The 27,080-nt window shown below is 49.2% G+C and overlaps 1 protein-coding gene across 2 annotated transcripts in view; it reads right to left on the bottom strand.

Annotated features, from left to right (window-relative positions):
• Window positions 1-27,080, bottom strand: part of LOC139239216 (tyrosine-protein kinase receptor UFO) — a 187,489-nt gene that overhangs the window by 142,699 nt on the left and 17,710 nt on the right. For both annotated transcript variants that reach the window (XR_011588615.1, XM_070867893.1), the window contains exon 2: window positions 1,853-2,048. Coding sequence is in view for 1 of the 2 variants with exons in the window: in XM_070867893.1 (XP_070723994.1) it covers window positions 1,853-2,048 (196 nt within the window). In the remaining variant the exon portion in view is untranslated. The remainder of the gene's footprint in view (window positions 1-1,852; window positions 2,049-27,080) is intronic.

Genomic DNA, 27,080 nt, shown 5'->3' with positions numbered 1-27,080 from the left:
TGGGAAACGCGGCACCCAGTTTGCGCACAGCAAGCTCCCACAAACAGCGAAGTGATAATATCCAAATAATGTTTTTGTCATACTGATTGAGGGTAAATATTGGCCCCAGGACACCAGCGAGAACTCCCCTACTCTTCTTCAAAATAGTACCATGGGATCTTTTACATCCACCTGAGGGAGCAGACGGGGCCTCGGTTTAATGTCTCATCCAAAAGACAGCACCTCCGACAGTGCAATGCTCCCTCAGTACCGCACTGGGTGTGTCAGCCTAGATTTTTGTACTCAAGTCTCTGGAGTGGGACTTAAACCCACGACCTTCTGACCTAGGGGCAACAGTGCTGCCCACTGAGCCATGGCTGGCACTTGCAAGATCAAATCCCACTCCAGACACTTGAGCACAGAATCTAGGCTGACGCTCCCAGTGCCTCTTCCATATCATTGCCCCGAATTCAGCACATCTGCTGCTGAAACCCTCACCGTGCCTTTGTCATCGCCCAACCTGACTAATTTAACGTTCCTGGCCTCCCACCCTCCTACCTCAGCTCATCCAATAGTCTGCTTCCTGTACCTTATCGTGCACCAAGTCCCACTCACCCCTCATCCCTATCTTTGCTGACCCACATTGGACCAGTCCCCCCCCTGTACAATTCCCATCCAGATATTGAAATCCCTCCATGACTCCAGCCTTCCCTATCTCTGCAACCTTCTCACAAACTCCCCCAAACTCCTCGTTCCTGCAACTCTGGCCTTTAGTGCATCCATCAACTCACCATTGGCGGCCGTGCCTTCAGCCACCTTAGCCCCACACTTTGGAACTCCCTGTATAAGACCCTCTCCTCCTTTAAGGCCCTTCTTAAAACCCACCTCCTCGATCAGGCTTTTGGTCCACTTCCAATATCTCAATTATTGGCTTGGCATCCACTTATTTTTAATTGCGTCTCTGTGAAGCACCTTGAGCTGTTTTTCTATGTAAAAGGCACTATATCAATGCAATCTGTGGTTGTTAGTGCTGTTGTAACCGCAGCATAATTAAGACCGCCTATTTCCATCTCCATAGTATCACCTGCCCCAGCCCTTGCCTCAGCTCATCTGCTGCTGAAGCTCTCGTCCATGCCTTTGTTACCTCCAGACGTGACTATTCCAATGCACTCTTGGCTGGCCTCCCACATTCTACCCTACGCAAACTGGAGGTGATCCAAAACTCGGCTCCCTGTGTCCGACTGTGCACCACCAACCCTGTGCTCGCTGACCTACATTGGCTCCCGGTTAAGCAACGCCTCAATTTCAAAATTCTCATCCTTGCTTTCAAATCCCTCCATGGCCCTCGCCCCCTCCCTATCTCTGTAATCTCCTCCAGCCCCACAACTCCCCCCGAGATGTCTGCGCTCCTCTAATTCTGCCCTCTTGAGCATCCCTGATTATAATCGCTCCACTATTGGTGGCCGTGCCTTCTGTCACCTGGGCCCCCAAGCTTTGGAACTCCCTGCCTAAACCTCCCCACCTCTCTACCTCTCTTTCCTCCTGCAAGACGCTCCTTAAAACCTACCTCTTGGGCCAAGCTTTTGATCACCTGCGCTAATTTCTCCTTACGCCAAATTTTTAATCTCATAATACTCCTGTGAAGCGCCTTGGGACGTTTCACTGTGTTAAAGGCGCTATATAAATACAAGTTGTTGTTGCTGTTATTCAGTGTGGACACAGAAATTTAGACCATGTGTGGCACCTGAAGTGACACAGGAAGTGCAGGAGATGTAACGCGGTTGTAGATGAGCTGAGATAGGGCCGAGCTCTATATCATTCAGGGGGTTGACATGTTAGCCAGACCCACTCTGTAGCTGCGGGCTACGATTACCTTAGTTCGCTGATGGCCAGCCACTCGTGCTCACTCACAGGCACCAACACCTGGTTGACATTCGCCGCATACAGAGTGCCGTCTCGCTGCCAGTTTATTTCGGGGAGCTCGCCCACCATCTGGATGGAGCAGCGTAGCTTCACATCCTTCCCCTGGGAGGATGTGACGTCCTCCGGATCCTGCAGGAACTGCACATCTGGGGAAAGAAAAAACCAAGAGCGTTTCAGAACATAAGAATTAGGAGCAGGAGTCGGCCATTCGGCCCCCTTGAGCCTGCTTCTCCTTTCAATAAGATCACGGCTGATCTTCTGCCTCAAAGCCACTTTCCTGCACTGTCCCCATATCCCTTGATTCACTTAATATCCAAAAATCTATCGATCTCTGTCTTGAATATACTCAAAGACTGAGCCTCCAAAGCCCTCTGGGGTAGAGAATGCCCAAGATTCACCACCCTCTGAGTGACGACATTTCTCCTCATCTCAGTCCTAAATGGTCAACCCCTTATTCTGAGACTGTGACCTCTGGTTCTAGACTCCCCAGCCAGAGGAAACATCCTCCCTGTATCTACCCTATCAAGCCCTGTAAGAATTTTGTATGTTTCAATGAGATCGCCTCTCATTTTTCTAAACTCTAGAGAATATCGGCCCAGTCTATCAATCTCTCCTCGTAGGATAATCCCCCCATCCCAGGAATCAGTCTGGTGAACCTTCACTGCACTCCCTCAATGGCAAATATATCCTGTCTTAGGTAAGGAGACCAAAACTGTACACAATACTCCAGGTGTGGTCTCACCAGGGCGCTATATAATTTTAGTAAGACGTCTCTACTCTGATACTCAAATCCTTTTGTAATAAAAGCCAACATATCATTTGCTTTCTTAATTGCTTGCTGTACCTGCATGTTAACTTTCAGTGATTTGTGTACAAGGACACCCAGGTCCCTCTGAACCTCTTTCCCAATCTCTCACCCATTAAAAAATATTTTTTTTCTTATTTTTCCGGCCAAAGTGGATAATTTCACATTTCTCCACATTATATTCCATTTGTTCTTGACCATTCACTTAGCCTGTCTATATGTGTGTTTGTTATTCATTCTCAGGATGTGGGCATCGCTGGCAAGGCCGGCATTTATTGCCCATCCCTAACTGCCCCTTGAGAAGGTGGTGGTGAGCCGCCTTCTTGAACCGCTGCAGTCCGTGTGGTGAAGGTGCTCCCACAGTGCTGTTAGGGAGGGAGTTCCAGGATTGTGACCCAGCGACGATGAAGGAACGGCCGATATATTTCTAAGTCAGGATGGAGTGTGACTTGGAGGGGAACGTGGAGATGGTGGTGTTCCCATGAGCCTGCTGCCCTCGTCCTTCTCAGTGGTAGAGGTCGTGGGTTTGTGAGATACTGCCGAAGAAGCCTTGGTGAGTTGCTGCAGTGCGTCTTGTAGACGGTACAAAGTGTGGCCACTCAGTATCGGAAAGATCATTCCATCACTCCAGGGGCGGGGGAAGTGTCGACACTTCTGAAGGAAAAACAGCCCCGAACCAGTCGCAAGATCCTACTAAAGCAACACAATGATGCTTTCTGGTGGGAACTATCTGCCCCATCGTCAACCACCTGCCCCATCGTAGATCCCCCAAACCCAACTGGCTGGGGTTTTATTGAGTCTTGTGAACATCACGTGACCGGCTAAGCCACTCATAACTCAACAGCTCTACAACTATTTTAGTTGCAATACCGAACTCAAGTGCCCTCTAATTAAAGGGGGGACACACACCAAACAATTTCAAACAAGTGCCCCTTGTTTTTTTTTTTAAGGGCACTAAAAACACAAATTATACAAGTGCCCCCTGGCTAAAAGAGTGGGGGTGGGGGCACTAAAACTGGCACAATAAACAAATTAAACTTTAGACAAAAAACATTAAAATTTGGTTGCCGGGGTGATGATGCACTTCAGTCCCTCCAGCGCCCAGATCTCGCGGAAGGCCGCGAGCGCACCGGTGGACACCGCGTGCTCCATCTCCAAACCTGTGAGCACACTCACAGGTGCGTACATTATAAAGGGCAACACTCTATGAACCTTTTTCATTGCTTTTTGGACCTGCTTTTACTGATCTGTGAATATGAACACCCAAATCATTTCTACCAGACAATTTCTAACCCATGTCATAGAACAGAAGTGCAGAAGAAATAGGAGCAGGTGTCGGCATTTGGCTCCTCGAGCCTGCTCCGCCATTCAATAAGATTATGGCTGATCTGATCTTGGGCTCAGCTCCACTTCCCTGCCCGGTCCCCATAACCCTTGACTCCCTTATCGTTCAAAAATCTGTCTCTCTCCATCTTGAATATATTCAATCACCCAGCCCCCACAGCTCTGGGGCAGAGAATTCCAGAGATTTTCGACCCTCTGAGATTTGCCTCCAACCTTGCTTTTATTTTTGCTAATACTGTAATCCCACGTGTGGAACCTTATCAAATGCCTTTTGGAAAACCCATGTAGACAACGTCCATAGACACTCCCTTCTCCACAGAATCAGAGAATGGTTACAGCACAGAAGGAGGCCATTCGGCCCGTCGAACCCATGCCGGCTTTCTGCAAGAGCACCTCAGCCAGTCCCACTCCCCCCGCCCTTTCCCCGTAGCCCTGCAAATTTTTTTCCTTCAGGTACTTATCCAACTCCCTTTTGAAAGCCACGATTGAGTCTGCCTCCACCACCCTCTCAGGCAGCGCATTCCAGATCCTAACCACTCGCTGCGTAAAAACGTTTTTCCTTATGTCGCCTTTGGTTCTTCTGCCAATCGCCTTAAATCTGTGTCCTCTGGTTCTCGACCCTTCCACCAATGGGAACAGTTTCTCTCGATCTACTCTGTCCAGACCCCTCATGATTTTGAACACCTCGATCAAATCTCCTCTCAACCTTCTCTGCTCCAAGGAGAACAGCCCCAGCTTCTCCGGTCTATCCATGTAACCGAAGTCCGCATCCCTGGAACCATTCTCGTAAATCTTTTCTGCTCCCTCTCTGAGGCCTTCACATCCTTCCTAAAGTATGGTGCCCAGAACTGGACACAATACTCCAGTTGGGGCCGAACCAGTGTGCACCATTTTAGTGACCACCACAAAAATTCAAATACATTAGTTAGACACGATTTACCTTTCACAAACCCATGTTGATTCTCTCTTTTTTAGGGAATCAAGGGATATGGAGATTGGGCGGGCAAGTGGAGTTGAGGTAGAAGATCAGCCATGATCTAACTGAATGACGGAGCAGGCTCGAGGGGCCGAATGGCCTACACCGGCTCTTATTTCTTATTTTCTTATATTCTCATCAGCACCTACATGTCCAAGGGCTCAGTCATTCTGTCCCTGATGACAGATTCCAGTAACTGTCCCACAGCTCTCAGTAGACTAATAGGTCTATAATGACCTGCTTTCTCTCTCCCTCCCTTCGTTAATAATAGAGTGATATTTGCAATTTTCCAATCCATGGCACAACTCCTGAAAATGAGAGCTTGGAAAATTATAACTAATGATCTGTAATTTCCTCACCGACTTATTTTGATATCATGGGGTGGAAATCATCAGTTCCTGAAGATTGAGCTATCTTAAATCCCATTATTTTCTCCATTTCTATTTTGAGACATATTCTCCACTAAGCTCCACTTATTTTTAGGTTCCCTTGTACCGCTGGTATTTTGTTGTCTTCCTCTACTGTGAAGATGGATACAAAGTGCTCATTTAACAAGTCTGCCATTTCTATTTTGTTGATTACAGTATCACCGGTCTTTAACGGGGACACATTCCCTGAGCCACTCTCCCCTTCACCAATATAAAACTTTACGGTTAACTTCGATATCCGTTGAAAGTTTTTGTTTCATATTCCATTTTTGCACCTCTTGTGACATTTCTTTTGTATCACTTTGTTGCTTTCGATACTTCCCGAGCTATAATAAGTATTTTGACTTCTCCTTGTGTTTGGGTCAAGTGTTTTTTTTCTTGGCACTGTTGCTTGTGTCAGCTGTGGCTCAGTGGGCAGCATCCTCGCCTCTGAGTTATTGTGGGCTCAAGTCCCACTCCATAGACTCGAGCACATAATCCAGGCTGACACTTCATGCAATGCTGAGGGAGTGCTGCACTGTCGGAGGTGCCGTCTTTTGGATGAGATGTAAAACATAGGCTGCCTTTGCTTTCTCAGGTGGATGTAGAAGATCCCATGGCACTATTTTGCAGGAGAGTTATCCTCGCCTTCCCTCCTGCACTATGTGTGGAACTTTATCAAATGCCTTTTGGAAAACCCATGTAGACAACGTCCATAGACACTCCCTTCTCCACAGAATCAGAGAATGGTTACAGCACAGAAGGAGGCCATTCGGCCCGTCGAGTCCGTGCCGGCTCTCTGCAAGAGCACCTCAGCTAGTCCTACTCCCCCACTCTTTCCCCGTAGCCCTGCAATTTATTTTTCCTTCAGGTACTTATCCAACTCCCTTTTGAAAGCCACGATCGAGTCTGCCTCCACCACCCTCTCAGGCAGCGCATTCCAGATCCTAACCACTCGCTGCGTAAAAATGTTTTTCCTCATGTCGCCTTTGGTTCTTCTGCCAATCGCCTTAAATCTGTGTCCTCTGGTTCTCGACCCTTCCACCAATGGGAACGGTTTCTCTCGATCTACTCTGTCCAGACCCCTCATGATTTTGAACACCTCGATCAAATCTCCTCTCAACCTTCTCTGCTCCAAGAAGAACAACCCCAACTTCTCCGGTCTCTCTACGTAACCGGAGTCCCTTATCCCTGGAACCATTCTTGTAAATCTTTTCTGCACCCTCTCTAAGGCCTTCACATCCTTCCTAAAGTGTGGTGCCCAGAATTGAACACAATACTCCAGTTGGGGCCGAACCAGTGTGCACCATTTTAGTGACCACCACAAAAAATTCAAATACATTAGTTAGACACGATTTACCCTTCACAAACCCATGCTGATTCTCTCTTTTTTTGGATAACAAGGCAATCAAGGGACATGGAGATCGGGCGGGCAAGTGGAGATGAGGTAGAAGATCAGCCGTGATTTCATTGAATGACGGAGCAGGCTTGAGGGGCCGAATGGCCTACACCGGCTCTTATTTCTTATTTTCTTATATTCTCATCAGCACCTACATGTCCAAGGGCTCAGTCATTCTGTCCCTGATGACAGATTCTAGTAACTGTCCCACAGCTCTCAGTAGACTAATAGGTCTATAATGACCTGCTTTCTCTCTCCCTCCCTTCGTTAATAATAGAGTGATATTTGCAATTTTCCAATCTCCTGAAAATGAGAGCTTGGAAAATTATAACTAATGGATCTGCAATTTCCTCACCGACTTATTTTGATATCATGGGGTGGAAATCATCAGTTCCTGAAGATTGAGCTATCTTAAATCCCATTATTTTCTCCATTTCTATTTTGAGACATATTCTCCACTAAGCTCCACTTATTTTTAGGTTCCCTTGTACCGCTGGTATTTTGTTGTCTTCCTCTACTGTGAAGATGGATACAAAGTGCTCATTTAACAAGTCCGCCGTTTCCATTTTGTTGATCACAATATCACCGGTCTTTAATGGGGACACATTTCCCTGAGCCACTCTCCTTCACCAATATAAAACTTTACGGTTAACTTCGATATCCGTTGAAAGTTTTTGTTTCATATTCCATTTTTGCACCTCTTGTGGCATTTCTTTTGTATCACTTTGTTGCTTTCGATACTTCCCGAGCTATAATAAGTATTTTGACTTCTCCTTGTGTTTGGGTCAAGTGTTTTTTTTCTTGGCACTGTTGCTTGTGTCAGCTGTGGCTCAGTGGGCAGCATCCTCGCCTCTGAGTTATTGTGGGCTCAAGTCCCACTCCAGAGACTCGAGCACATAATCCAGGCTGACACTTCATGCAATGCTGAGGGAGTGCTGCACTGTCGGAGGTGCCGTCTTTTGGATGAGACGTAAAACCGAGTCCCGTCTGCTCTCTCAGGTGGACGCAAAAGATCCCATGGCACTATTTCGAAGAAGAGCAGGGGAGTTATGCCCGGTGTCCTGGCCAATATTTATCCCTCGTGTCCTGGCCAATATTTATCCCTCAATCAACATAACAAAAACAGATTATCTGGGTCATTATCACATTGCTGTTTGTGGGAGCTTGCTGTGCGCAAATTGGCTGCTGCGTTTCCTACATTACAACAGTGACTACACTCCAAAAGTACTCCATTGGCTGTAAAGCGCTTTGGGATGTCCGGTGTTCATGAAAGGCGCTATATAAATGCAAGTCTTTCTTTTTAATCACAGTTTGTACTCAGACCGTTGCTGTCATTCCTTCTTATCTTCATGTTACTATTCTTTCCACCCTAACCCTCCCTCCCCATCTCTTGGTTTAAAGTCCTTTCGATAGCCCTTCCTGCTAGGGCCTTGGTCTCAGCCTGATTCTGATGTCTCATTGGTGGATACATCGTCAATCAGAACAGTCTGTTGGTATCAGCAGCTTGAGATACAGTAATGGGGACCTAGATTTAATATTATACACGGGTCATAGGTAATTGAGGCATTCCACGAGAGATAAAAATTCCAGACATTCACAGTTCCACTTCTATCTCCCAAAATCTTCCAACAGGATTTTATAAACAAACTGTTGTTATTTTTAGATAGCCCCCAAGTTTCTTTAGGTCAACATAGAAACATAGAAAATAGGTGCAGGAGTAGGCCATTCGGCCCTTCGAGCCTGCACCGCCATTCAATGAGTTCATAGCTGAACATGCAACTTCAGTACCCCATTCCTGCTTTCTCGCCATACCCCTTGATCCCCCTAATAGTAAGGACTACATCTAACTCCTTTTTGAATATATTTAGTGAATTGGCCTCAACAACTTTCTGTGGTAGAGAATTCCACAGGTTCACCACTCTCTGGGTGAAGAAGTTTCTTCTCATCTCGGTCCTAAATGGCTTACCCCTTATCCTTAGACTGTGACCCCTGGTTCTGGACTTCCCCAACATTGGGAACATTCTTCCTGCATCTAACCTGTCTAAACCCGTCAGAATTTTAAACGTTTCTATGAGATCCCCTCTCATTCTTCTGAACTCCAGTGAATACAAGCCCAGTTGATCCAGTCTTTCTTGATATGTCAGTCCCGCCATCCCGGGAATCAGTCTGGTGAACCTTCGCTGCACTCCCTCAATAGCAAGAACGTCCTTCCTCAAGTTAGGAGACCAAAACTGTACACAATACTCCAGGTACTCCAGATCTACTAACAGGAGATGTGTGACTGAAGACCCAGACAGACAGACCTGGACTGTCAGACAGAAAGAAGGGACGCCCTTAACCTGACGTTACTTTTCACTTGTGGTCACTGATGTTTTTGTCAGCAAGAGCAAGGTCCCTATAACAGCAGGTGAGCTGGGTGGCCAGGTCATCTGTTGCTGCTGGTGTTGGTTGAGAGCGAAAGGGAAGGCCTGTGATAGGATGGAAGGCAGAAGTGATTAAATCGTCTGTGTTGCTTGCAGAAGAGGAATCTTAAATTCCTGGAGGATTGAGAACCGTGCACATGCCTGAACCGTTAAACTTGTCACCGACCTGGATCTTGATGACGTCACTCTTCACAGGCGTCGCCCTCCTGTACCAGCTCACGCTGTACCCTGAAGTGGCCTCCACGCTGCCCATGGCCATCGCTCGCCACTCCTTTTATGTCCCCGACCTGCCATTGATGGTCGGTGATTGGAGCGTGGGCGGGTACAGCGGGAGCGGCGAGGTCGGAGGCGAAGGAGCGGCGACAGACTGTGGAGGGACGTGATCGGGGCCCAGGGGAGGCGCGCGTTCGGGGCCAGGGGGCAGCACGGGCCCAGCCCACACTGTGCGATATGTGCGTGCACTAGGTCCGTGCAGCAGAGCTGGTCTCCAGTCGTCCTGGTTAATCCTTGCCACCGGACCAAGACCTGGCTCTGTCAAGCCCCGTGTGGTGGCTGGTGTGCAACGGTCACCCCACGTTAAAAAAATCCACGCACAGGCATCTTCCACCCTTCAGGATGTAGTTCGGGATCTGGAATATTAGGTCCTTCATTGAAACACCTGTGAACTCATCCCTTTTTGGCGTGGAAGCAAGTCATCCTTGATAGGGGAGACGAGAACTAGAAGGCATGATCTTAGAATAAGGGGTCGCCCATTGAAAACTGAGATGAGGAGAAATTTCTTTTCTCAGAGGGTTGTAAATCTGTGGAATTCGCTGCCTCACAAAGAGCAGTGGAAGCTGGGACATTGAATAAATTTAAGACAGAAGTAGACAGTTCAAATGATAAAGGGATAAGGGGTTATGGAGAGCGGGCGGGGAAGTGGAGCTGAGTCCATGATCAGATCAGCCATGATCTTATTGAATGGCAGAGCAGGGTCGAAGGGCCATATGACCTATTCCTGCTCCTATTTCTTATGTTCTTATGATATGAGGGACCACCTATGATGATGATGAAACTGTGGCCAAGACACCAGGAGAACTCCCCTGCTCCTCTTCTTTAAAAAAAAAAGTACCTCAGGATCTTTTACAGCTACTTGGATAGGCTCTCAGCTTAATGTCCCATCTGAACGATGGCACCTCCAGCAGCACGGCCCTCCCTCAGTACTGCACTGGAGTGTCAGGCTGGATTAGATGCTCAAGTTTCTAGAGTGGGGCTTGAACCCACAACCTTCTGACTCAGAAAGTCATATTAAACATACGAATTAGGAGCAGCAGTCGGCCATTCGGTCCCTCGAGCCTGCTCCGCCATTCAATGAGATCATGGTTTGTCTTTGACCTCAACTCCACCTTCCCGCGCTATCCCATATATCCCTTGATTCCCCCTAGAGTCCAAAAAAATCTATCGATCTCAGCCTTCAATAGACTCAACGACTGAGCCTCCACAGCCCTCTGGGGTAGAGAATTCCAAAGATTCACCACCCTCTGAGTGAAGGAATTTCTCCTCGTTTCAGTCCCAAATGGCCGACCCCTTCATTCTGAGACTGAGAGCACAAACTCTGCTACCTTCGTGAGCCTCGACAGCGAGCGTTTCCGTGAGCAATTCGACTGCAGGAAGAATCGCGTCAAACTCAATATCGGCACAAGTGCACTTTTTGGGGGGGGAGGGTAGGGGCGTCTGTCGCTCGTGATCACAATCCAAGGCCCTTGGCTGCTGTGTTGAACCAGATTTGCATCAATTGCTGTATTCCCAGTGCTGTCTGACCTCAAGGCCCAGCACCAACTAAAGTACATCTGTCCGATTGAATAGGGACGATGGGGATGTGTCTACACAAATCAGGACCCGCCCGGAATCCTGCCTTAGTCAATCCAACCGGTCTACTTTGCCTTTACTGTCACTAGCGGCTCAAGGCATGGACACAAAACAGCCAGAACTATTTTACGTTGAAACATTAAGACAAGTGCCCCCTTATTAAAGGGGCACTAAAACCGAGAAACTTAAACAAATTAAACTTTAGACATTAAGGAACAAATTAAAATTTGGTTGCTGGGGGTGATGATGCACTCCAGGCCCTCCGGCGCCCAGCTCTCGCAGAAGGCCACGAGTGTACCGGTGAACAACACAGCCACAACCAGTAACCGCCACACATTTTCCCTCTGCATTGACTTTGCAGCAAGCTCCCGACGGTGAAACAAGTGTTTTTTTTTAATTGTACATTTGCCGAGCCACCCGCTTGACCCAAGCTCCGCTGCCCAACATGCCGAGACTTTGAGCCGAGCGACGCAGCACCTCCGAGCAAGCCCGCACACGCGCAGCAGAGCCACAACAGCTGCAGCGTGAGGTCAGGGCGTCGCAAGGGAAGCAAGAGCCAGAACGCGACATGTCACAAAGGCAACGACACAGAGAGAGAGAGAGAGAGAGAGAGAGAGCTGTGCTGGGGGACGCTGGCAGAGGGAATGCAGTCTCCATACTCCCCACACCGGCCATGGCTCGGGGTGGAGGGAGAGATTGAAACCACGGCATCTCGCTATACCGTAGACATTTCCAACCGCGTCTGGAGAAAGCTGACCGCAGCCTGCTCTCATTACAGCACCGCCTCCTCCATTTCAACATTCTCATCCTTGTTTTCAAATCCCTCCATGGCATCGCCCCTCCCCATCTCTGTAATCCCCTCCATCCCCACAATCCCCCCCGAGATGTCTGCATTCCTCTAATTCTGCCCTTTTGAGCATCCCTGATTATAATCGCTCCACCATCGGTGGCCGTGCCTTCTGTTACCTGGGCCCCAAGCTCTGGAACTCCCTCCCTAAACCTCTCCACCTCTCTACCTCTCTTTCCTCCTTCAAGACGCTCCTTAAAACCGACCTCTTTGCCCAAGCTTTTGGTCACCTGCCCTAATTTCTCCTTATGTGGCTCAATGTCAATTTTTTGTCTCATAATACTCCTGTGAAGCGCCTTGGGATGTTTTACTACGTTAAAGGTGCTATATAAATCCAAGTTGTTGTTATTATTGTTGTTGTTGTGATGAGAGCGTGCAGAAACCAAGCGCAGGCAGCGGAAAGAGCGTGCGGCAAACCAGACTCCCCACCCACCCTTTCCTTCAACCACTGTCTGTCCCACCTGTGACAGGGACTGTGGTTCTCGTATTGGACTGTTCAGCCACCTTAGGACTCATGTTAAGAGTGGAAGCAAGTCTTCCTCGATTCCGAGGGGTTGCCTGTGATGATGATGATGATGTTGTGATGTGGCTATTTTTGAGAAATCGCAGGATCTGACTCCTCGCGAACGCCGGTTGACCTCTGACACTTGCACCAATCGAGCGCAGTTTACTGGCGTCTTCAGGCCGGAACCAGTGATTCACTTCTGTGGTGTAACCTTTGATTCCATGCACGATCCACCCGTGTGTGGGCCCATTTAATTCCCCGAGGGAAATTCCTGTACAAGCGCTGCCAGATCTCCAAAGTAACCCACGATATCCATCCATCCTCACGTGGCCATCCTCCGCCGCCCGTTGCCCCCGGCGACACAGGAACCATCAGGTCCCATGACGTTATTGGTTGTCATGGAGGGCCATCGACCTGACACTTTAACCCTGTTTCTCTCTCCACAGATGCTGCCTGACCTGCCAAGTGTTTCCAGCATTTTCAGATTTTATCCCATGATGTATATGATTAGTTTAAACAACTCCCACCTCCTACAACAACAACTTGTATTTATATAGCGCCGTTAACGTAGTACAACGTCCCAAGGTGCTTCAAAGGAGTATTATGAGACAAAAAAATTTGACATCGAGCCGCATAAGGAGAAATTAGGACAGGTGACCAAAAGCTTGGTCAAAAAGGTAGGTTTTAAGGAGTGTCTTGAAGGAGGAAAGAGGGGTAGAGAGGTTTAGGGAGGGAGTTCCAGAGCTTGAGGCCCAGGCAACAGAAGGCACGGCCGCCGATGGTTGAGCGATTATAATCAGGGATGCTCAAAAGGGCAGAATTAGAGCAGCGCAGACATCTTGGGGGGGTTGTGGGGCTGGAGGAGATTACAGAGATAGGGAGGGGGTGAGGACATGGAGGGATTTGAAAACAAGGATGAGAATTTTGAAATCGAGGCATTGCTTAACCGGGAGCCAATGTAGGTCAGGGGGTGATGGGTGAGCGGGACTTGGTGCGAGTTAGGACACGGGCAGCCAAGTTTTGGATCACCTCTAGTTTATGTAGGGTAGAATGTGGGAGGCCAGCCAGGAGTGCTTTGGATTCGATATCCAGTCTGCAATGAGTTAGCTTGTCTGAGGCTGGGCTATGGTGGTGGAGGGAAGGGGCATGGGTGATGGTGGTGACAGGGTGTGCAATTCACCTTGGTGCTACTGGGCTCGAGCGCGGGAACATGAGACAGGGATGGCTGGAAAATGACCCTTTGGCTGAGAAGTGGCCCTGTATGGTGGTTGGACGAGAGCAGGATGAGGCTCACCTATCGTAGCCTTGTGTTCAAATAGCCTCATCATCATCATAGGCAGTCCCTCGGAATTGAGGGAGACTTGCTTCCACTCTTAGAATGAGTCCTTTGGTGGCTGAACAGTCCAATACAAGAGCCACAGTCCCTGTCACAGGTGGGACAGACAGTGGTTGAGGGTAAGGGAGGGTGGGACAGGTTTGCCGCACGCTCCTTCCGCTGCCTGCACTTGATTTCTGCATGCTCTCGGCGATGAGACTCGAGGTGCTCAGCGCCCTCCCGGATGCACTTCCTCCACTTAGGGCGGTCTTTGGCCAAGGACTCCCAGTTGTCAGTGGGGATGTTGCACTTTATCAGGGAGGCTTTGAGGGTGTCCCTGTAACGTTTCCTCTGCCCACCTTTGGCTCGTTTGCCATGAAGGAGTTCCGAGTAGAGCGCTTGCTTTGGGAGTATCGTGTCTGGCATGCGAACTATGTGGCCTGCCCAGCGGAGCTGATCAAGTGTGGTCAGTGCTTCAATGCTGGGGATGTTGGCCTGGTCGAGGACGCTAATGTTTGTGCGTCTATCCTCCCAGGGAATTTGTAGGATCTTGCGGAGACATCGTTGGTGGTATTTCCTCAGCGGCTTGAGGTGTCTACTGTACATGGTCCATATCTCTGAGCCATACAGGGAGCGGGTATTACTATAGCCCTGTAGATCATGAGCTTGGTGTAGATTTGAGGGACTGGTCTTCAAACATTCTTTTATGGCTGCGTTCACTGTCCAGGCCCAAAGCTGAAACTCGTTGGGCAAGATAGTTGAGGCTGGTTGTGAAATGTGTCATAGCCACAGTCAGCACCTTCAGGAGGAGAGGGGAGGAGAGAAAGCGGCAAAATATGAAAGACTATAGGGCCGCCCAATCTGATTGGACGTATTCCTGGAGGTTTCATCACATGACCTCCTGTCCTCCTTCCCCCCACCCAGCTCCAATTTTTTATAATTAGTAAACAAAAGTGTTCCTCGACAATTAAACCTAAAACCCACATTCAGGAAGGGTCCATGGGAGCTCTGCCCCATCCCCCAGTCATTAGCAAATGAAATAATTTGCATTTATATAGCGCCTTTCACTACTTCAGGACGTCCCAAAGTGCTTTATAGCCAGTGAAGTACTTTTGGAGTGTAGTCACTGTTGTAATGTGCGAAACGCGGCAGCCAGTTTGTGCACAGCAAGCTCCCACAAACAGCCATGTGATAATTACCAGATCATCTGTTTTTAGTGACATTGATTGAGGGATAAATATCGGCCAGGACACCAGGGATAACTCCCCTGCTCTTCTTCGAAATAGTGCCGTGGGATCTTTTAGGTCCACCTGAGAGAGCAGACGGGGCCTCGGTTTAACGTCTCATCCGAGTGCAGTGCAGTTAGCCACAGCTGACAGCGTATTAAATAAAACTTAATTAAGGTCCATAAACTGTAATTGTCAGTAAGCTCCTGGATAACTATCCATAATCTCGAGCATAATCTAATTAGATTTTAAAATACTGCGTAAAATTAAAGAGATGACTGGGTGGGTGCAGGCCGGGACAGGGGGTGAGGGATCTGTAATTTAGCCAAGGGCCTACAATTTGAGATGGCTGAGGAATGTTCCGGAAGGCGGCCTGCTCCAGCGCTGGGCCCGCTCGAGGGATGTGGCAAGTGGCTCTCTCCCCACGCCTTCACTCCCCAGGCGAGGGGCCGAGGGGCCGAGGGAGGCCGCGAGCTGGTACAGCCCGGCCGATCTCCATCACCGCACCGGGTGGGTGGAGGGAACGGTGAGTGGGGGAAGGGAACGGTGAGTGGGGGGGGGGGGGGAGGGGGGTACGGGGGAGGAATGGGGAGGTGGGAGGGAGGGGGAGGGGTATGGAGGGAAGGTGTTTGGGAGGGGGGAGGGAGGGGGAAGGCATTGGGGGGGGGAAAGGTGGGGAGGGGAGGGGTTGGGAGATGGGAGAGGGCAGTGGGGGAGGGGAATGGGAGGGATAGAGGAGGGGAGCGGGTGAGGAGTGGTGGAGGTGGGAGGGAGGGGGAGGGGTATGGAGGGAAGGTGTTTGGGAGGGGGGAGGGAGGGGGAAGGCGTTGGGGGAGGAAAGGTGGGGAGGGGAGGGGTTGGGAGATGGGAGAGGGCAGTGGGGGAGGGGAATGGGAGGGATAGAGGAGGGGAGCGGGTGAGGAGTGGTGGAGGTGGGAGGGAGGGGGGAGTGGGAAGTGCGTTGGTGTGGGAGTGCGTGGGGTGGGGGTGGGGGAGGGTATGTGTGTCTCATTCCGGCACAGCCAATCACCAGAGTCCAAACGTACAGCAGGCCCTGAGGGTGAGGTCAGGCTGAATAGACTCTCGCTGGGGAGCAGTTCTCGAATAACATTAACACAGCGCCTTTAATGTAGTAAAACATCCCAAAGCGTTTCACGTGAGTGATTATCAAACAAATATTAACACCAAGGCACATAAGGAGATCTGTGCGGAGTTTATGGGCCTCTGCCTGTTGGGGGATGGGGGAGCGGGGGGGGGGGGAATCAAACCTGGGATCATCCTGCCCTGTGAGGCGGAGAGGTTTAGAGAGTTCCGCTATCAATACCCCACGGCCTCGCCAATCTATAACCCTATCAGCGATTATCAGCGGGCTATTTCTCCATGGGGTTCATCACCGTACCAATCCGATCTTGCTTCCACCCAATGGAGTGATCAGCTGTGGGAACCCTGGCCCCAATCTCTTAGCCCCGGGACCACCGAGGACAATTGTAGCACCGCTCTCCCCACCACTCCAACCCTGCCCCCCTGCTCCCCCCCCCCCCACCCCACAACAGGCAGAGGCCTGTAAACTCAGCACAGGCCTGGAATCGAGCCTGGGATCGTGCTGCCCCGTGTGGCTCAGTTCCACATCGGGCAGCCGAGCCGGCGGGTAGCTGAGAATTCAAGCAGCTCGAAGACAAGGTTTAAGTAATAGCAGATCTGCAACACTCGGAAATTTTAAGCGTGAAGGCAATCTGAAGCAAGTGAAGCCAAACCAGTCCGACCCTTTTACGTTGGGGTTTATGTTTCACTACTCAAGTTGAGGGATGTGCGTCGGTGAAGCAGAACAGCCTCTAACCAGTAACGCCAACATCAGGCACTCCCACATCAGACACCTGTATTTGATGCAGGTTAACCCCCTCCTATTCTGTCCAAAACTCGCTATTTAAACCACACTGCAGCTTCGCCAAATCTGATTGGACGTATTCCCGGAGCTTTCATGTGGCTCACTGTCTGAGTCAGAAGGTCGTTGGTTCAAGTCCCCTGCCAGAGACTTGCGCGCATAAATCTAGGCTGATACTCCCAGAGCAGGGCTGAGGGAGTGCTGCGCTGTCGGAGGTGCCATCTTTTGAATGAGACGGTAAACCGAGGCCCCGTCTGCTCTCTCGGCTGGACGTAAAAGATCCTATTTCGAAGAAGAGCAGGGGAGTTCTCCCCGGTGTCCTGGGCCAATATTTCATCATCATCATAGGCGATCCCTCGAAGCGAGGGTGACTTGCTTCCATGCCAAAAGGGTGGAAGATGCCTGTGGGTGGATTTTTTTATGTGGGGTGGCCGTTGCACACCAGCCACCACACGGGCTTGACAGAGCGAGGTCTTGGTCCAGTGGCAAGGGTTAACCAGGACTAACTGGAGACCTGCTCTGCTGCACAGACTGAGCACGTACACATATTGCAGGTGTGGGCTGGCCCTTGCTGCCCCTGGGCCCTCGCCTCTTCTGGGCCCCCGATTCACGCCTCTCCTGGACCCCGCACAACAAGCAAGAGGGGGCGAAGGAGCGGCCAATATTTATCCCTCAATCAATATAACAAAAACAGATGATCTGGTCATTATCACATTGCTGTTTGTGGGAGCTTGCTGTGCGCAAACTGGCTGCCGTGTTTCCCCACGTTGCAACAGTGACTACACTTCAAAAGGACTTCATTGGCTGTAAAGCGCTTTGGGACATCCGGTGGTTGTGAAAAGCGTGAAAGGCCCAAAAACCCACATTCAGAGGAGGGGTCCGTGATAGCTCCGCCCCATCCCCCAGTCACGGACAAATGGAAAGAACCTGCATTTATATAGCGCCTTTCACCACCTCAGGACGGCTCAAAGCGCTTTACAGCCAACGAAATGCTTTTGAAGTTGTAATGCGGGAAACGCCAATTTGTGCACAGCAAGCTCCCACAAACAGCAACGTGATGATGACCGGATCATCTGTTCTAGTGAAGTTGGTTGAGGGATTACATATCGGCCAGGACACCGGGGAGGACTCCCCTGCTCTTCTTTGCACAGTGGCTGTAGTACGTTATATGTCCACCTGAGAGGGTAGACAGAGCCTGGACGTAGCAAGTCCAGCTGTACAGCCCGGCCTTCGTACTGCACTGGAGTGCCAACCGAGATTGAGTGCTCACCAATATTCCCTCTAGTTTTTATTTGTTGTGCAGGGTCCCTTTAACTGGTTGACCGGCACATTCTAATTTTCGGGCATGCGCGTTTTCTTCTGTACAAAGGCCAGCGAGCGGCCTCAGCGGGACTTCCAGACTGCTGAGCGGGAAAGCTGGTACTTACGTGTCTGGAGTGCGGCTTTGAACCCACAATCAATGTGACTCCGAGGTGAAAGTGTTGCCCACTGAACCAAGGGATCCAATGGCGGCACTCTTTCAATATTTTTTTTTATTCATTCACGGGATGTGGGCGTCGCTGGCAAGGCCGGCATTTATTGCCCATCCCTAATCGCCCCTTGAGAAGGTGGTAGTGAGCCGCCTTCTTGAACCGCTGCAGTCCGTGTGGTGAAGGTGCTCCCACAGTGCTGTTAGGGAGGGAGTTCCAGGATTGTGACCCAGCAACGATGAAAGAACGACCGATATATTGCCAAGTCAGGATGGTGTGTGACTTGAAGGGGAACGTGGAGGTGGTGGTGTTCCCATGCGCCTGCTGCCCTTGACCTTCGAGGAGGTAGAGGTCGCGGGTTTGGGAGGTGCTGCCCAAGAAGCCTTGGCGAGTTGCTGCAGTGCGTCTTGTAGATGGTGCACACTGCAGCCACGGTGCGCCGGTGGTGGAGGGAGTGAATGTTGAAGGTGATGGATGAGGTGCCAATCAAGCGAGCTGCTCGAGTGTTGTTGAAGCTGCACTCATCCAGGCAAGTGGAGTGTATTCCATCGCACTCCTGACTTGTGCCTTGTAGATGATGGAAAGGTTTTGGGGAGTCAGGAGGTGAGTCACTTGCCGCAGAATACCCAGCCTCTGACTTAGTTTGCCAACACACCAACTGTTCTTGTCAAGCACTCGGGTGATGTCAAGTTGAGTCAGTGTTGAAAACACCTCACTTAATAATACAAATCTACGACTGGCTGAAGTTAACATTTTGTTGCCCCAAATCTAAATATGAACTAGAAAAAGACAGGAATTACTGCCTGATTAGTGTCCCGGAGATTGTTATTGGGATTTAAGGAGCCCCTCAGCCCGAGTTATGATCTAATTTTAGAGGTCATTATAGTAATTGCCATTCATTCTAGTTTTTTTTAGATAATGCAAAATGTTTATATATATATATATATATATAATATGTATATATATAGATAGACAATATAATAATAGAGTCAGGTTTTAGCTGTAAGATCCACCTTGGTTTTCGATTCTGATATATAAAAATGGCAGCCAGGAACAGCCACAAAGAGCGTTTGTTCTCTTGTTGTCAAGGAAACTGTGAGGTGTGCGGACCAGTGCTGTTCATTGGTCTGCGCTGGACACCAAAAGTCCCCCTGAGGTAAGAACAAGCCGAACATATTAAAATGGTGTTGTTCTCCTTGGAACAGAGAAGATTGAGAGGAAATTTGATCGAGGTGTTCAAAATCATGAGGGGTCTGGGCAGAGTAGATCGAGAGAAACTGTTCCCATTGGTGGAAGGGTCGAGAACCAGAGGACACAGATTTAAGGTGATTGGCAGAAGAACCAAAGGCGACATAAGGGCAAACCTTTTAACGCAGCGAGTGGTTAGGATCTGGAATGCGCTGCCTGAGAGGGTGATGGAGGCAGACTCAATCGCGGCTTTCAAAAGGGAGTTGGATAAGTACCTGAAGGAATATAATCGCTCAAGCATTGGTGGCCATGCCTTCTGTTGCCTGGGCCCTAAGCTCTGGAACTCCCTCCCTAAACCTCTCCGCCTCTCTATCCTACTTTAAGATGCTCTTTAAAACTTACCTCTTTGACCAAGCTTTTGATCACCTGCTGTCATTTCTTCTTATGTGGCTTGGTGTCAAATTTATTTGTTTTGTCTTATAACACTGCTGTGAAGCGCCTTGGGATGTTGTACTACATTAAAGGCGCTATATAAATACAAGTTGTTGTTGTTGCCCACTGGCCTACACTGAAGGGAGCGACCAAGCCTCCAGGAATGCCTCCAAACAGAGTTGGCAACTCTCATGATCACAGTTACCAAAGTGCCCAATCTGTCTCAGTATGTCAGAAACGTCTCAGACTGTCAACAACCAGTTACTTATCTCTTATCTCAACATCTGGAGTACAAGTGACTCAACTGTCTTGAAAACCTTCTCAAGACCAGCCAAGAAAGCTGTCAGATCCTATCAGGGTGTGACTCATCCCTCATTACCATCTCTTGTCCAGGAAGGAACCAAACCCCATCCCCGATTCAAACGGTCCAATCAGACAACTGGATTCTTGGTTCTGGCAGTCCAATTGGATACCCAGACCCAAGTCAATTTAGGCAATCTAGTTAGATTAACACAAGCTGACTGCTGGCTCATTTAATGTTCCCAATGAACTCTCTCCTGCTGCTGGTTTCCAGTCGGGGCAGGAGCAGGCCATTGAACCCCTTAAATCTGTTCTGCTATTCAATTAGATCATGGCTGACCCATACCGTAAGTCCATCTTGTGTCTGCTCATTAATCAATGCAGCCAGTGGCTCAGTGGGTGGCACTCTCGCCTCTCTGTTAGAAGGTTGTGGGTTCAAGTCCCACTCCAGGGACTTGAGCACAAAAATCTAGGTTGACACTCTCAGTGCAGTGCTGAGGGAGCACTGCACTGTCAGAGGTGCTGTCTTTCAGATGGGACTTTAAACCGAGGCCCCGTCTGCCCTCTCGGGTGGATGTGAAAGATCCCATGACACTATTTCGAAGAAGAGCAGGGGAGTTCTCCCCCATTGGCCAATGTTTATCCCTCAATCAACATATCTAAAAAAAAAATCACATTGCTGTTTGTGGGAGCTTGCTGTGCGCAAATTGGCTGCCACGTTTCCTACATTACAACAGTGACTACACTCCAAAAGTACTTCGTTGGCTGTAAAGCGCTTTGAGATGTCCGGTGGTTATATTAATGCTAGGCTTTTTTTTTCAATGCTGGCTCAGACTTCAATATAGGCCCTGTAATGTATTAGCTTCATGCATTCTTTGCTTAAGAATTCGCTACTAAGAACTGGTTGGCTTATTAGCCACAGTTTAACAATCACACGACACATTACCAGTTCATCCACCAGGCTCACAACTGCATACCTCATCGTGGATCCCCTGAACCCAACTGGCTGGGGTTTTATTGAGTCCTGTGAACATCACGTGACTGGCTAAGCCACTCACAACTCAACAGCTCTACAACTATTTTAGCATAACTTTAAATCAAGTGCCCCCTTTTGTAAGGGTACCAAAACCCACAAATTAACCAATAAATATTAAAGGGAACTGCATCAAATCAAATTAAAATTCTGTTCCCTGTTGAAATGATGCACTCCAGTCCCAGGCCGCGAGCGTACCCCGGTGGACACCGCGTGCTCCATCTCCAGGGACACCCTGGCGCAAACTCAACAGTTCTACAAACCTGTGAGCATACACACTGGTGCACACATTACAAACCTCAGTAGAGAGTTCTTTGGAAGCACAGATGCTTTCCCTCCATTTTGCACATCAAAGACTTATATTTACATAACAGCTTATCACGTCTTTCAGAACCATCTCACACACACAATGAATGATGTCCAGGCATTGCAGACAATGCAGATAAGGACAACCCAACAGATAGCTAGCTTAAAGTATCTGAGCCATGAGGAGCAATTGAAGAGCCTGAGAATGTTTACTCTCAGAGAAGAGAAGCCTCAGGCGAAGAGATTACTCAAGATTTGTCAAGGAATAGATCAATTGAACCTTGATAATGTGTTGTGAGATTGCTGCAAATTTTGGAACAAAGGAACACGGGCTCAGACGGAGAAGAAGCAAGGATCGCAGCGAAGTTAGACTTTAGTGACTTTGCACAGAGGGTGGGGGAGGTGTGGCATTGTCTGTCCAGTGGAAGCTTATTTTGTGCAGAAGTTTAAGACAGAACTGGACAGGCGTTCGCGGCGATAGGCAATTAGGAGATATTTTGGGACTAGTCTGGTGAACTAGAGTATTTTCTGTTCCTTATTTTGAAGTGTAGCCACTGCATTTATGTCTGAAATGTGGCAGCCATTGTGCAGCCAATCTATTTTTTGAGTGTTGGCTAAGGGAGGAGTGTTTGGGCAGGACACCAAGAGAACTGCCTGCTCTTCTTCGAACAGTGCCATGAAGCCCTCATCCATGCCTTTGTTACCTCTAGACTTGACTATTCCACATTCCTGGCCGGCCTCCCACATTCTACCCTACATAAACTAGAGATGATCCAAAACTCGGCTGCCCGTGTCCTAACTTGCACCAAGTCCCATTCACCCATCAACCCTTGTGCTCGCTGACCGACACTGGCTCCCGGTTAAGCCACGCCTCGATTTCAAAATTCTCATCCTTATTTTCAAATCCCTCCCTGGCCCTCGCCCCTCCCTATCTCTGTAATCTCCTGCAGCCTCACAAACCCCCCCTCCCCCCCCCCCCCGAGATGTCTGCGCTCCTCCAATTCTGCCCTCTTGAGCATCCCTGATTATAATCGCTCAACCATTGGTGGCCGTGCCTTCTGTTGCCTGGGCCCCAAGCTCTGGAACTCCCTGCCCTAAACCTCTCCGCCTCTCTACCTCTCTTTCTTCCTTCAAGACTCTCCTGAAAACCTCCCTCTTTGACCAAGCTTTTGGTCACCTGCCCTAATTTCGCCTTTTGCGGCCATGTGTCAAATTTCTTGAATCTTAATACTCCTGTGAATCACCTTGGGACGTTTCACTACATTAAAGGCGCTATATAAATACAAGTTGTTGTTGTTGAGTGGCCAGGGACCAGAGGCAGTTTTGTTTTTGCAGCCCAGGATGGCAGGGGTCATTGCCAGCGCCGGGCCCGCTCAAAGTGTTCAAAGAGAATGGGGAACATTATTTTTTTTAATTCCCCAATAATTTTTCTCCGGGGTTTCTGGAACCAGAAGATCAATCTTTAATTCCTGGCAACTCCAGGATAGTTCTTGGAGGGTTGGCCACCTGACATCACGGCCTCTGGGGGTCTGGGCACTGCAACCACCCCTCCCTGCTCATTTCACCCACCCCTCCTATTGGGAACCGCAGACCCAGATTCCCATGTCAAAAAGCTCTGTTCCTTCTTGATTTTTAAAGCAAGACCTGATAGGAGCTTGTGGGACCCACAGCGACTTGGGCCTGGTGGGCGAGTCATTGACAAGCTCTGCTAAATGGAGTGAGAAGCACATTTTGCTGTTGGCCTCACTCGAGCCGAAAAGCCCATCTCAGGAGTCGAGATGCACAGTCAGTGTCTGGACTGCAACCCACTTCCTAAAAATAGCTCCTGAATTTCGCAGCCAAATTTACAACGCTCCCTTTTTCCAATGAACTGTCCCACAGGTGATGTCATGCACTGATGAGCTCATTGGCAGGGATTCAACCGGTGACATAATCAGTGGGCCGAACCACTGTGGAGTGGGGGAGTAGCGCAAACGTGACTGAAGGGGTACAGTTAACCCTTTAATAAGGTGCCTGGTATTGTCAAATTTGCCGTTGCCAAGTGAACCAGAAGATTAAAAACGCTGGCAGAGGCAGCTACAAAGTGTTTCACAGGAAAAGTGCAAACGTCTGTATAAGCTTCACTTGACTTTTAAACCTTTTTAGCACCCCGCAGTGTGCTATAGTGGGTTATAGTCCTGCCCGGTGTGGTACTGAGCCACACAGGATCAGGAGAGACTCTTACCCTGATCCATGCCTTTGCTACCTCTAGATTTGACTATTGCAACGCACTCCTGGCCTGCCTCCCACATTCTACCATTGGAATAGTCACGTCTCTGCCCCAGAAAGCTTTTGTGGCTGGGGGGACTATTGAAAGCTGAGATTGATATATTTTTTGTTAGGTTAAGGGTATTAAGGGATATGGAACCAAGGCGTGTAGATGAAGTTTAATTACAGGTCAGCCACGGCCCAATTGCATGACGGAACAGGCTCGACGGGCTGAATGGCGGCCTTAGAATAAGGGGTCGCCCATTTAAAACTGAGATGAGGAGAAATTTCTTCTGTCAGAGGGTTGTAAATTTGTGGAATTCGCTGCCTCAGAGAGCTGTGGAAGCTGGGTCACTGAATAAATTTAAGACAGAGATAGACAGTTTCTTAAACGATAAGGGAATAAGGGGTTATGGGGAGCGGGCAGGGAAGTGGAGCTGAGCCCATGATCGGATCAGCCATGATCGTATTAAATGGCAGCGCAGGCTCGAGGGGCCGTATGGCCCACTCCTGCTCCTATTTTTTATATTCTTATGTTCCTATGACCTTCGACCTCGGAGTTCACGTTTAAAGGTGACCACTGGGGTCAGGTATTAGATGGGAAGGTGCTGCCCATCGAACCCCAGCAATAGTCAGCATCTTCAGGAGAGGAGGGGAAATCGTGGAGAGGGCAGAAGAATGTAAAGCGATTCAGTTCAGACTCCTTATTAAAAGGACTTTCTGTAATCAGGATGTTACAGCAGTGACGGGATCCAACACCGCCTCCAGTGCGTCAACACAGCCTTCGGCCGCCTGAGGAAAAGAGTGTCCGAAGACCAGGCCCTCAAATCTACCACCAAGCTCATGGTCTACAGGGCTGTAGTAATACCTGCCCTCCTGTATGGCTCAGAGACATGGACCATGTACAGTAGACACCTCAAGTCACTAGAGAACTACCACCAATGATGTCTCCGCAAGATCCTGAAAATCCCCTGGGAGGGCAGACGCACCAACGTTAGCGTCCTCGACCAGGCCAACATCCCCAGCATTGAAGCACTGACCACACTCGATCAGCTCCGCTGGGCAGGCCACATTGTCCGCTTGCCAGACAAGGGACTCCCAAAGCAAACGCTCTACTTGGAACTCCTTCACGGCAAATGAGCCAAAGTGGGCAGAGGAAACGTTACAAGGACAACCTCAAAGCCTCCCTGATAAAATGCAACCCCACTGACACCTGGGAGTCCCTGACCAAAGACCGCCCGAAGTGGAGGAAGAGCATCCGGGAGGGTCGCTGAGCACCTCGAGTCTCGTCGCCAAGAGCATGCAGAAACCGAGCGCAGGCAGCGAAAAGGAGCGTGCGGCAAACCAGTCCCACCCACCCTTTCCCTCAACGACTATCTGTCCCACCTGTGACAGGGACTGTGGTTCCCGTATTGGACTGTTCAGCCACCTAAGGACTCATGTTTAGAGTGGAAGAAAGTCTACCTCGATTCCGAGGGACTGCCTGTGATGATGATGATCCGACGAGACTGACAGTATTGGCAGATATTGGCTGAGTCTGTACCGGCAGCAGAGACTCAGCCCAGCATCTCCTGCCCTTGCAGCATGGCCCTGCCCTGTCGAAATATCAACCGTGCCAGGGATCGCACTGTGGCAGGAGGGCAGGTCTTTATGCGAACGCAGTCACGCGGGGGCATGTCAGCTGGTCTCCAGAGATCAGAGCACCAACGAGCAGCGTGAACGTGCCGATACTCTTTCCCCCCCACCTCCCCACCCCGTACTCGAGGACCTCCCTGCAGTACTTGTTAAACCCAGCCGGATTTCTACTTTAAAATCAGTGAGAAAAAGCTGCGTCGAACCATGACCTTTGCAGCACAGAAGGAAGCCATTTGTTCCTGTGCCAACTCTACGCTCGAGCAGTTCAAAACTAACCCCACTTCCCTTCCCACATTACAGCAGTGACTACACTCCAAAAAGTACTTCATTGGCTGTAAAGTGCTTTGGGATGTCCGGTGGTCGTGAAAGGCGCTATATAAATGCAAGTCTGTCTTTCTTTTTCTCCTCAGAGCCTGGTATTTTACTCTGCTTCAGAAGATCCTTCCTTAAAAGATAAAATAGTCTTTTTTGTTCATTCATAGGATGTGGGCATCGCTGGCAAAGCCAGCATTTATTGCCCATCCCTAATTGCCCTCAAGAAGGTGGCGGTGAGCCGCCTTATATAATTGAGTGGCTCACTCGGCCATTTAAAAGTCAACCAACAGATTTCCTTCCCTCAAGGACATTAGTGAACCAGTTAGGGTTTTTAACAACAATACAGTAGTTACCATTACTGATCCTAGCATTTTTTTTTTTCAAATTTATGTCATTAACTGAATTTATATTCCCCATCTGCCTTGGTGGGAGTTTGAACTCAGTTCTCACAGATCATTAAGTCCAGGCTTTAGTCCAGGTCCAGTAACATAACCACTGTGCTACCGTTCCCTTGTGTTGCTACTCTCTTCCTCAACAAGTAGCTTCGGGAAAGCATCACAAGCTCCAGCAACACTCTGTGTAAAATAAATTACTCGTAACTTTTCTCCTCGCTCTCAAACACGAACCGAAGTTGATGACCTGTCAGCAAAGACTCCCCAACCGCAGGAAATAGTTTTTTCCCAACTGGAATCAAGACTTGTATCATCTCCAGATGAGAGAGAGAGAGTGTGTGCACAAGTTAGCATCCATCGCCGATTACATTCATTTACAGGCGAGATCCAACGGGAAACCGTTGGAACAGGATATCAAATTCTGTTGCTAACAAGTGAAAAGACAGCTCCAAATAATTTGGAAAAATCGCCTTTCAAACACTGTGCTCATTTGTATTTGCTCATTCTCTCTCACACATTCTCTCTCTTTCACTCGCACATTCTCTCTCTCACACACTCTCTCACACTCGCACATTCTCTCTCTCTCACGCACTCTCTCTCTCTGTTACCGTAAAAATCACCCTCCTCTGCCCTCACTTTGCTGGTGTGTGTGCGCACTGCTGCAGCCGCTGTCTCTCGCGGCCGCCGCTGACGTTGGGAATGGCAGGGCCAGCACCGGGTTCCAGGCACAGAACCTGTACATGCATGCTGGTAACGTTCACCTTTTGTTACTGTTTGTAGCTGATTGCATTGATTCAGTAAAGTTTGAACTTATAAATGTAAACTCGCCCTAACGATAGTATTTATTCATTAACGTTTTAACTGTAGACTCACCCTAACGGGAA

This window comes from Pristiophorus japonicus, chromosome 26 (genome assembly GCF_044704955.1).
Source record: "Pristiophorus japonicus isolate sPriJap1 chromosome 26, sPriJap1.hap1, whole genome shotgun sequence".
Taxonomy (NCBI): domain Eukaryota; kingdom Metazoa; phylum Chordata; class Chondrichthyes; family Pristiophoridae; genus Pristiophorus; species Pristiophorus japonicus.
Note: the sequence above shows the minus strand (reverse complement) of the source record. Positions and strands in the feature narration are given on the sequence as shown.